The sequence below is a fragment of the Andrographis paniculata genome, unplaced genomic scaffold (genome assembly GCF_009805555.1).
Source record: "Andrographis paniculata isolate CXL003 unplaced genomic scaffold, ASM980555v1 Contig9END, whole genome shotgun sequence".
In the NCBI taxonomy this organism is placed as follows: Eukaryota; Viridiplantae; Streptophyta; class Magnoliopsida; order Lamiales; family Acanthaceae; genus Andrographis; species Andrographis paniculata.
In genome coordinates this window covers 2,406,241-2,418,718 of record NW_026137639.1, presented here as the reverse complement: position 1 = coordinate 2,418,718, position 12,478 = coordinate 2,406,241, and the positions used below count along the sequence as shown (strand labels likewise).

At 33.3% G+C, this 12,478-nt stretch overlaps 1 protein-coding gene and 1 long non-coding RNA gene across 3 annotated transcripts; both read right to left on the bottom strand.

The window, feature by feature from the left end:
• Nucleotides 1–766: 766 nt before the first annotated feature.
• LOC127244037 (uncharacterized) lies at nucleotides 767–4,676 on the bottom strand. Of its 2 annotated transcripts, none has more exons than XR_007837085.1 (3): nucleotides 4,435–4,676; nucleotides 3,917–4,040; nucleotides 767–2,636 (listed from the first exon to the last, which is right to left on the bottom strand). It is a non-coding gene; the product is annotated as an uncharacterized LOC127244037 (long non-coding RNA). The 2 variants fall into 2 exon arrangements; XR_007837086.1 differs by having other exon boundaries at nucleotides 4,440–4,675.
• Nucleotides 4,677–5,271: 595 nt separating this feature from the next.
• On the bottom strand, nucleotides 5,272–8,556 carry LOC127244183 (double-stranded RNA-binding protein 2). The gene is made up of 3 exons (XM_051264603.1): nucleotides 8,158–8,556; nucleotides 6,696–6,915; nucleotides 5,272–6,149 (listed from the first exon to the last, which is right to left on the bottom strand). Exons 1-3 carry the CDS (start codon nucleotides 8,401–8,403, stop codon nucleotides 5,563–5,565), a joined length of 1,053 nt encoding a protein of 350 aa, XP_051120560.1. The 5' UTR covers nucleotides 8,404–8,556; the 3' UTR covers nucleotides 5,272–5,562.
• Between the last annotated feature and the right edge of the window lie 3,922 nt (nucleotides 8,557–12,478).

The window sequence follows — 12,478 nt, the reverse complement described above, 5'->3', positions numbered from 1 at the left end:
AATTTTAAAAGTTCAACAAAATCGAAGACTTTTTCCACGGCGGAGTCCTCTCGATGATGGCAGGGGCTGGCGGCTCCTCGGTGAACCAGCATCGAACACCGGCGGACAATAGCAACTCCGACAGTTGAACAATGACTTCCTCCGGCGACTCTCAGATGATTCGACAAGAACGATTTGGAAAATTTTTTGTTGGCTCAGTCTACAATCTAATGACTCACTTAGGGACTAATTCAACTACTTCCAAACCAAACCTACGTATTTGATCTAGAACCCTAACTTTAATCGACCAATTTTCCCAATAACTTATAAAGAATATGCAAATGAACAACTTACCTGAAGGAATCAAACGAGAACGATTGCAATTTTGGCATAGAAGATAACCCCCAAAACCCACCAAGAAGAATCGCAAAGAAGAAGATGAAAGCCACAAAGAACCGTAATTCTATTTTTCAACCCCTGAACCGAAAAGAGAGGAGGAGAGATATAAGGTGCGGGTCGGGTCGAGGTTATTGAACCGGACCGGGTTGTAGGGTTTGGGTTGCAGGTCGGGTTTGGATAATGGGCCAAGTTTCAACATTCTCCACCAATTTTGCTCTCGTATGAATGCATCATAGCCAAGTGATCATTTTCGCCTAGTCGAGTCGCATGAGAATTGCCCTTAAAGATTCACCAATACACTATGAACCTACACTCACAACAAATGTTAAGTAAACTTTGTACTCGCAAACAAACATTTGTCCTACATAAAGTAATAGTTCATTAAAAAAAAAAAAAACAATTTAACGCTAAAATAGGCAATAGCTCTGCTAAAATTATCATTGGATCGAATCTACATCACATCTATTTCACCATTTTTCTGAAGATTATAAGTAAAGAAAATTTTTGGTAAAATATTTTTCATTCTATCTCATTTAATATATCCTCATATAAGTTGCGTTATGCAAGTTGTATTGTTTTCATTTCGTATAAGACAGTAGAAGGATCATCATTTTCAAATTTCAAACCATAATTTTTTAAAGTGTGGTGAGTCATTGATTTCAACTAGACACATTCTCATCTAGCTTCATGTATTGCTATTATTTCAGAATATTCAAAGATGTTGCGGTTAAAGTTTGTTTTTAGTGGATATCCAGATACCATTGTACAGTCTGAGACTTGCCTTTATGTGGGTCAGAAAGATATCCATCATATGTATATCCAATCAATTCATGTCGAATGTTCTTAAAATATAATAACCGAGCTCATCATTCCTTGGAGATAACAAAAAATATGTGTAATTACTTTCCAATATCGTTGTGTTGACATTGCACTAAATTCTACTAATAAATTTACAGAAAATGTTATATCTGATCTTGTAAGAGGTTGAACAATGTTTTCTATTAGAGTAGCGTATGTTAGGGTGTGCCTCAGATATCTCATGGGTTGTTTATGTGAGGTGTTCGGGTTCACAAACTGCATTTGTGTTGCTATCATTGGTAATACTCGGTTGTTGATTCAAGCAAGATTCTTGAAGATCATCCAGAAGTGTTGCCACACGATTGCCTTCACAAGTGTCACAGAAATCATCATACACGCTATTGGTAGGGCCAAACTTAGGCAGGGGCATATGTAAGTCAGTTATGGAGCCAATAGAATAAAAGGGAAACACAAACTCATAGAAGGTAACTTCAAATGAGACGAAAAAGATTGAGAATGTTTTAAGGTAAGGACCTTACAACCTTTTTTATTCTCAGCATAACCAATAAAACAATGAGTCGCCTTTGGATGGAACTTATCTGAAGTATTTAAATTAGTCACATAGCAAAGGCATCCAAAGACCTTTAAACTTTTTAGATCTGGTTTTCAGTTATAGATAACTTGAAAGGGACTCAGTTTATCAAGGAGAGGAGTAGGTAACCTATTTATTATATAAACAGCTGCAAGGACACAATCCTCACAAATTTTGGCAGGACAACAGCTTTAAAACATGAGGGCTCTAGCAACGTTTAGAATGTGCCTATATTTACGCTCAACAACACTACTTTTCTAAGGACTATAGGTACATGAAGTTTGATGCACTATTCCAAAATTACCAAACAGATCAGCAAGACGAGAATTCACAAACTTTGTTCTATTGTCGACATAAAAATCTTGATAATTTTATCAAACTGATTTTCAATCAAAGAAACTGTTTCAGGCACGTAAAAACTTCAGACTTACTCTCCATGAAGAAGACCCAAGTAGCACGTAAAAATTATCTACAAGTGTTAAAAAGTACTTGAAACCATACCTGGTTTGAATGTGATACGGATCCCAAACATCACCATGCACAAGGTCAAATAGAACTTTTGACTTATGTGAACTGAGAGGAAATGGTGTTCTAAATTGTTTTTCCACGTGGAAAATGTCACAAACTAGTTCTGAAGGGTTAAAAAAGATCAAGATCTGAATTAAGCATACCAAATACCTCAAAGAGGGGATGTCTAAGGTGAAGATGACACAAGATATAGTTGTTGCCCACTTCAGCATTGGAGTTGAACAGGCCATAGAGGAAACTTATGGAGCTATGTATTCTGTACAAACCCCCCACAATATTTTGCAGAACTTAAGACACTTCCATCTACAAACAGCCTTTAAAAAATTTACAGCTGCAACACCTAGTGAAACAATTATTCCAACAGACAACAGATTCAAAGTGAAATAAGGGACAACAAAGACATCTTCTAGCATGATATTGTTGTTCAAATATATTTTTCCAGACTCAACTATTGTTGCTTATTTTTCTGTAGGAAAATTGAGACGTATAGGCCTATTCTTGACAGGTCTAACATCAAACAATAAGTGTTTGTTTGCTACCATATGATTTGTAGCCCTTTAATCTACAATCCAATCCCTAGAAAAAAATGAATTAAACAAATGAGCAACTGACATACTTGATATATTGAGCCGGGGCGAGTCAAAACCATTTTTTTTTTCTGTAACAACTTGATCAATTTATCACAAAACTCAGAAGTTAGAGACATCTTTGAAGAAGTTAAAACAGGTTCAGCATTTACACCTTTAACAGATAAGGCATTAGCAACAGCAGAGGCAGTTTTAATAGTTTTTGAAATCTATTTTTATTTGGATAAACCTATTAGCTAATAACATCTTTCAATCAAGTGACCAGGGCGACCACAATGTGAGCATTTAAGAGTTGAATTTTTTGTATTAGATTTTATAGCTCTTTTAACAGCAAAGACTGTTGTATTTTTAGACAAAGGTATTTCACCACATATTTGTTTATGAGATTCTTCTTGACTTACTGTGTTAAAAGCTTTCATAACATTTAAAGGTGGATTCATAGCAAGTATGGTGCTCCTAACAATTGAAAATCTATCACTTAAGTTCATGAGAAATTGAGCCAAATAAAGTTTGCTCATATCTATCTAAAGATGATTTAGCATTACACACACAAGGATCAACTGCCTTAGTAACAGCGGTATGATCTCATAGTTGTTTCAGTTTTGTATAGTATGTGTCAATATTGTCATTCATTTTCTTATAATTTGTTATTATTTTAAAACTATATATATTGGTACTACTATTCTTTTCATAAGTGTTGTTAAGCTGCCTTCACATATCCAAGGCATTGGTACAAAAGATAAGAGAAGTATATATTGATTTATCAACAAAGTTTAGCAACCAAGACATGAGAATAGCATCACACATGTACCATTTTTCAGCAAGTTTAGCGTAGGAACATGAACATTGCCTTCTACAAATTTAAGCTTGTTTTTTCCTTTCAAAGCAATCGTTATAGCTCTATTTCAAATAACGTAATTCTCACAGCCAGTGCGTACACAGAAAATTAAAGACGTATTAGATAATTGTGATTGATGCAAATATAGAGAATCAAGGTAGTTTGAGCGAATAAGCAAAGGATTAAAAGACATACCGGAGGCATGATTGGTGAGTTCAACCATGGTGAGCAAGGAGAACACAAGGCAATCGAAGCAGTTAGAAACTTGCCTTAGGACTTCTACTTACCACAAACAGGGAAAAGGATCGAAGAACAACACCTGAAAATAAAAGCGAAGGTGTTAGCAAAGCTTTAATACCATGATAGAAATTGAAAAACCAAAAATACACACTAAAAATAGTTTTGAGTGAGCAACAGCTACGCTTATTCAAGTATTTATTTGAAATTATTGGTGTACAAGGAGGCGAGATAAGTAGAGCTCATCTACAATCTAAAATGATCTAAAGTGAATTGCAGCACATGAATTAACCAAAAGAAAACACTATGTTCACAAGGGGATATTATTAACCAAAAATAGATTTAATCAAGTCACAAAATAGTTAGAGAATTTGAACGATGCAACCATGGGTGATTACAGAATCAACAAACAGACCATCAACTGTGCTTTCTTTAACCTTGGACACTAGGTGTAAGAGATTAAGTTATGCAATCACCTTACCAGCAACACTTAATCTTTGTAAGGAAAGAAAATTGAGAAAACATAGCAGAATAAAAGAGAGAAGATGATAGTGAGTGAAAGTGGGAGAATATCCACTCGAAGATCGATTAAGATAAAATAGAAGCGTAATAGAGTGTTGCGATTCAAATACACTAGAAGAACAAGTGTTAAGTGTGAGTATGAAATGTATGAATGAGAGTGAAGATAATGGCAAAAAGTGTGCAGTGCGTGGTGATGGAGGTGTGTGGAAGACGTCGATGATGAAGATGATAGAATCAGTTAGGACACACAATCTATATATAGATATATGTATACATATTTGGTCCAACCCACAAGTAAGAGCATATAAATATATTTGGTCCAATAACCCTTAGGCCCAAGCGTGAATTTTGTCCAATTGTTAATACCAATAGAACATAATTTAGGTTATAGTTGAGCCCATGATCTTAGGATAGTAAAACGTGGGTATGCGTGAAACAGGTTTGAATATCTACCTACTATACTAAACTAAACTATGTTGTTTGTGGTCATGTGCACGTCATGTGCTCAAAGAAAGAAAGGAAATAAGTCATCCAGCCAGCCAATTACAGTACAGAACATTCCATTGCAATAACCTCACCTCAATCTGCGAGTAATATTCCATCCTTCACGTTGTATTTAATATTAAAAATATTTTTATATTTATATAATTTTTTGCACAAATATTATTGTATTAGTATTATAAGACACGTATTTTTGCAATTTTTTTTTTAATTTATACTACATTTTAATATAATAATTAATATTTAAATATCAACACGTAAAAAATAAATAGAACTCTTAGAGCCAGACATAGGCAGTATAATCTTTAATAATAAGAAGAGTAGAACTGAGAACTTGAGTTTTGGGCAAAGACAACAACAATAACAAGAACGATGACGATACAGACACCCACACACACAAGATTACAAAACAAAACATCATCGATCGATCCATCAGACTCACTCGCTCACTCCTGTAATAATCTACTGCTACATACCACTACTACAACATTTCAAACGATGGAAGAAGAATCGAAGCCAAGCCAATCCAAGCAACGCCGGACAATTGGTTGTTTACAATACATATTGCATTACCATCATCATCATATCTCGAGCTGTTCCAGGCACCTCACGGCAGTCGATTCATCCACATCATCCACACACTCGTGGTTATCCTTTTCCAAACTACGTCGTGGTGGTGGTGGTGGCGGGCGAGCAGAGAAAACCGGGACAGCCTGCCGGACGGTGATTGGAGGAGCAACCTGCTGCTGGTGCTGCTGCATTACTCTACCGGAGAAAACAGGGACGGATGTTCGCAGAGTGACAGGCGGAGCAAGTCCACGGTAAGCCGGCCTACACAGTCTGCTGCTGTTGCTGTTGTTGTTGTGATGGGGGTGGATCATATTGTTCGTTGTAGACGACAATTGGATGCGGGAAGGAGGGGGCTTCTGGGAGAACAATGGGAGGATTTTCGAGGTGTGCATCGCCGGACGTTGTGGGCTGGACGGGCGCGGATTCATGCTGTGGAATGGTAGCAAGAGGGTGCTTAAGTCTGCTGTTCCTGAGTTTTGCTTTGCTCGGTAGCTCTGCAATGCCCTCGCGATTCTGATCTGTTCTTGCTCGTCGTTGTTGTTGTTGCTGTTGCTGTTCTCGTGTTCTGATGATGAAAAACTTGAATCTTGCTGTGCCACTGCTCGAAAGAATAAGAATAAAGCAAACCGTTATGACAAACTTGCTCGGGTTAGAATCATCATGATATGCAAGAAAATGATCAAATATGGGAATATAAGATTAGGGAATAAATATTCTTTCCGTCTATCAAATTTATTTCACTTATCAAAACCAACAGCGACTCATGCTAATAATCAACCTAAATGCATTCAAAGTAGTTTTATTTCGAAATATTTTAATCAATAATATTACGGTTGCATATTACCGCAAGCTTAACATATCATATAAAATGGCCACATTTCGTATACGGTACACAAAGAGTTGAAGAATTTAAACTGCTAACACAAACTCCGCTCAGGTTAAAATTAAAGCTATTATCGCTTAAGCCCAAAACTTTACAACTTCTTGTATATACAACTATCTAAGTTTATTGCTTAAGCCTAAATTTTACGGGGGGGCCTTGTAAAAACAAGTATCTAAGGATCTAACGAACTCCTGAATATTGCAAGACTAATTCCAAACTTAAGATCAATTTCAAAATCTGCGAAAAAGCAACTTAGCTTACATTGTTTTAAAGACAACCAAGCTGCTAGCGCTGCATTCTTCTCGGCTTGCTTCTTGTTCTTTGCCGGCTCTCCCCTGAACGTGATTCCGGCTAATTCAACAGTCCCTGTAAATACCGGCAAGTGCCCTAAACCGGACCTGATTGTCGTGTAATAAGGCAGAGGAGAGCCAACTCTCTGAGCAATCTCCTGCAACAGGTTTTTGTACACTCCGGTCTCATCCTAAATGCAAAATGTACAACCAACAATCAAACTAAGAAACAAACTTCAACAACCCAGCCCATAATTCATTATAACGGCCAAGAATGCAGATCACAGAAAGATCAGATGAGGATCAATGTAATAAATACAAGCACATGGAAGGAGCAGCATCACATTAAATTGAAGGAGACAAGACTTAAATTGTACCATTTTTCTTCTGGGGAAAAAAAAAAAATTGGTTAAAAAATTCACACTGAACAGAGAGCCGACAATTAATTTAAAGCTCCATCTCTACCACTGCCTGCTTGCATTCATTAAATGAAAAAGAAGCATATATAGATATGTATGTAGTCAACAATTTCAATTGTGGACATCTATATCACATTTCAGCAATCATACAACCAACCAGTATTTATTGTAATTTAAATACTAATTGTCTTTTTTATGAGATGTTAGGTATACATCACTTGCAATTTTCAGAGTGTTCATACTTGATTAATGTCAGACATTTATTAACAGTAGTAAGTATGGATTAAGCTTTGCTAGAATGGATACACCTAATCAGGCGGTCTTCTTCTTCATCACCCCTTCAACATAACCGATTGACAAGAAGATTTAAATTCAGAAATTATCCGCAGTCGGTTCTTGCTTTTTTATCATTTGACTGCTTCATCTTCAAGTTCAACTTAAGTTTTCTAAATAGAGTAGAACTAAAATCGGAGCTACAGTTTGATTAAGACTAGAAACTAATTTCTAGAAGAGGGATTGTAGACATGGTTAGGTAAAGGTGAAATGAGTTAGTGGAAAATGGAGGTAGCACGTAGATTTCGTTTCTGCACTAATCTATGGTTCCTTCTCACCATCAACCCTCAATCTAAAACCTATACTTTGCTATGTCGTTCCTCTTTCTTCGTGATTCTACTGCAACCAAAAACTCACCTCCATTAAAGCAAGAAAGCTTTTCCTGGTAATTCCTCTACAGACAGGGGCATTATCGTCATTTGACAAATGCCACAACCAGAAGACGACTGTTCCGCGCAGTTACCGCGCACGTTAGCCGTCATCCTCCCATCAAGGACGATGACACGAGAGACAACGACGCGATTTTGAGAGAAATCGTCGAGAAATCGAATTCGATCTCCGCAACCACTTTTCTAACGTTTTTTCCACACCAACAGTATTTCTAATCTAAATCTGAAGAGTAAAATAGCCGCCGGCGACGGAATAAACACGAAAGGGAGAGGAGAACAGTAAAAACCGTACCAGAATACGGGCGGCGAGAGAATGCGAGGGGCCGCGGGACGAGAGCGAGGCGAGGGCGGCCTCGGCGGCGGAGTGCTCCGCCTGGCGCAGAGTGGAACAGTACTGCGGACTCTCAAAGTTCTCGCCGTTGAAATTGACGACCGCCTTGAACCGCGGCGCGTGGTCGGGACCCTCCCTGACGCACGTGTACGACGGCAGATTGAAGCAGCTCCTCTGCGCCAGCTCCTGCAGCTGGTTCTTATACATCTCTCCACACCTCCGATCGATCCTCTCCTCACCTCTCCTCTCCGACGCTTACACCGCTGCTCTTTCCGATCGGCGTTGCGCCGCAGCTCTCCGCCTTCTTCTTCCGGTGAGGTTTGTGAGAATGCGAAAATGAGGCGAATAATAATGGCGGTTTCTATATACTGTGTATATATATATATTATATAAATATTAATATATCTGTACGTATAGTGTATGTATACGTAGCGAGTCAACTCAAATCAGAGTATTGAAATAAATGAGATTCTGAAATTATAATTTCGTTCTTATCGATTTTCCATTTGTTTCTTTTATATATATATATATATATAGACAAAAGTGTCATATCTCCTTCATGGTTTTTAAATTCAGCATAAATTTTTCCTTTATTTTAAAAATTGCATGACGCTATTTTATATTTTAAAAAATATTGCAGGAAATTACTATGTAGTTTCGAAACTTAGCATAAATCTCCACTTTACTTTTAAAAAAAATCTATAACGCTCCCTTATATTTTAAAAAATATTGCATGAAATCCCTTGTCATGCAAAACATATAGATAGGAAATCATCTATTTATCACATGAGGAAATTTTCATGATGGCGGAGTTTCATGCAATGTTTTTTAAAGTAGAAAAAGGTACCATGCAATTTTTAAAGTATAAGAATATTTTACGCTGAATTTCGAAATTGACTTATAAGCAATTTTACAGATATATATATATAATTATTTTTTATTTGTACAAATTAATAATAAAATTGTATTCAAAATTAATTCAAAACATATAATTCTGCTATTTTTGTTTATTTAATTCACAATTTTATTTAAAGATATTTCAAAATTGTAAATGCGGTTAGGTCTCAAAAGACTGGGAATTAATTAGTGGTGAGGTTAATGGCAATGATGGTGATTAAACATCAGGCAGAGGAGGGCAAAAAGGTAAAAACGAAAGTCAATGAGAGAAGGTTAGTGGGGAACAGCTATAATAATCACCTCCGCGTTTAATCGACTTTGACTCCCCAATTCCCCAAAATGCCCCTCCCTTCCCATGCAATTAATTATATATATACTCTATAACTTTTAAATTTATCAATTCTTGTCCACATATTTTTAATATATCTGGAGATTTTTTATTTTTTATTTTTTTTTATTTATTTTTTTTTTTACATAAAAATTCGCAATGGCGGGATATTTTGATTTCACCAACTCTTGTTTGGATGACTTTTGAGGTTATAATTTTGTATTTACTAGTAAGATTTTGATTTGGATTTTGATTTTAAATAGTAAATTTTGAATAGAAGTAATTGTTTGATGTGATATAAATATATATTGATGTGATGTTTTGAATGTAAAATTTAATTTTAATCAATATACTCTCTTTGTCCTTTATTTATGTATCCGTTTGTTTTTTGCACGGAGTTTTAAGAATATTAATATTCTATTGGGATGTAGTATGAATAAAGTAAAAAAGACCAAAATAACCTTATTAGTATTGTATGATATAAAAGTAATGACATTTGTGTAATACTCCCTCCGTCCCATAAATATAGTCTTAGGGTGTGTTTGTTTGGGGGTTTGGATTTTGAGTTGGGATTTGAACAGTATAAATTTTGAATTTGAATAGTTGTATGATGTGATATAAATAGGTGTTGATGTGATGTTTAGAATGTAAAATTGATTTTTAGTATAATATAAAAAATAAAAAATAGGTGTTTGATTTGATGTTTTTGGGGGAAAAAAATTGGATGAATAGTATAAATACAATCCAATCCCCCAAACAAACACACCCTTAATTGAGTTGGACACGGGATTTAAAAAAATATTAATATTATATTGATAGTGGGTAAAAAGTATAGATAAAAGACTTTTTTTTACCTTTGTGAGTGTATTAGTGTAAAAAATAGTGACAATTGTGTAATAAAAATGAAAACGTAGGGATAGTTTTACGGTGATATGATTATTTATGAAAATAAAACTATTGTTTTGGGAGGACAAAAATGATAAACAAGACTATTGTATTTGGACGAAGAGAATATATTGTAAGTTGTAAGAGTATTTTTAATATTAGTAGAAAGTACAACACTAAAAAGAGGAAATGAATACTTGGGGCGGAGCAAAATAAAAAAAAAAAAAAAATTGATAAATTGTTAAGGGACGGAGAGAGTAATAAATAAAAGTAGGAATTTGATTTAACGTTTTGGAGGAAAATAAAATTTGAATAGTAAAATCGAAAATCAAATGTGACGAGTAAACAAACCTGAGATTTAGTGGTATTTTGGAATTTGAAGTAATTTAGAATATGATTTGTGAAATGGTGTTTGAATAAATACTAAAAGGTGTATTATTATAAAATTCTACTCCCCTCCCTCACATAATTTGTCTCTATTTTTTTTTCGTCCGTCTCACATAATTTGTCCTTTCTATTTTTAAAAATATAATTATACACTTTAATCGCATTTTAAATTTTAAATTTTATAATTTTTTAATTTTAATTAAACTATTTATTTATCTTAAACTTAATATATAATTATTTTTACTAAATAATAATTATTTTTACTAATATACTTCTTAATTACTTACTAATTATGCTTTACCTAAATTCTTGTGTCTACATTAATACACTCATATTACATGGGACGGAGGGAGTATTTAGTAGTTATAATATGTATGGATAAGGGAATGTTTGATTGTAAGTTGAACAGATCCTACATTCTCATTTAATTTAATATTTTTAACTATTTATCAAAAAATGTTTGAAGTAAAATTCATTTATCATTTTTATCCATTTCTATCTTGTCTGATTTATCAAACAAAATTTTTAGTTTAAATTTTTTAAATATATCGACAAAAATATAAATTATTTCTTTAAATTAACAAACTTTGTTTTTTCTTTAATAAAAAAGTATGCAAAATATATGAATTTGAAATGGGCCGTGATAGTCCAACACAAAAATAAGCAAGTATATATATATATATTATAAATTGTTTTATATTAATTATTTGTAAATGTATTTTTATTTATTTATATCATAAAAAATTTAATCTTCTAAAAAATAAAATTCAGATTGAATATCTTTTATTTACATATAATTCTTAAGAAATTTAAAATATATTATATATATATTTATTTTTAATTAAATATATATATATATATATATATTACATTATAATTTAATTTATAACCAAACAACCGCCATTATAGTAATATTTCATAACGTACTACTGCCAAATCAAATGGAATATAAAAAACTATGAAAAGAATTAATGAAACATTAACAAAATATATGAAATTTTATATTAAAGTCTCTACAATGATATTGCATGCTAGTAGACTAGTATTTTTATTTCTATTTTTATTTTTTCTTTTAACTATAGTCTCCACATTCACCATTTTCGGTGACAAATTTTTGTATAAAAAATCATGCAAATGAGATTATGTGTTTGTTTGGGAGTTTGGATTTTGAGTTGGGATTTGAATAGTAAAAATTTTGAATTTATATAGTTGTATAATGTGATATAAATAGGTGTTGACGTGATGTTTTAAATGTAAAATTAATTTTTAGTATAATATAAAAATGAAAAATAGGTGTTTGATTTGATGTTTTTTTAGGAAAACATTGGATGACCAGAGTAAATCCAATCCAATCCCCCAAACAAACACACCCCTTAGGACCATTTTGTTAACTCTATAAAGAGATAGATTAAACACTGTCAAAATAATGGTCATTTTAAGCGAATTTTTATCCATAATAATTTTATTTTTTTTGTAAAAATTAATTTTTGTATCAGATATTTTTGTAACAAGTTGTTTTTGTTTTTTTTTTTTTGGCCAACCCTTTTTTATTTGATTAATAATGTTTTTTTTTTTGTTTCTTAACTAGTCTATTGTAACAAATTTTATACCATAATAAAAATCGTTACAAATGTTAGAATAATTATTGTTACGATTTTTTTATTTAAAGAAATGTTTGCTATAAATAAATCGAAAATACATTATTAGCGTTACAAAAACCATTACAATAAGATTTTTCACGAACTTTATAAGTGTGTTGACCGTTCAATTTATTAAAAAAATATT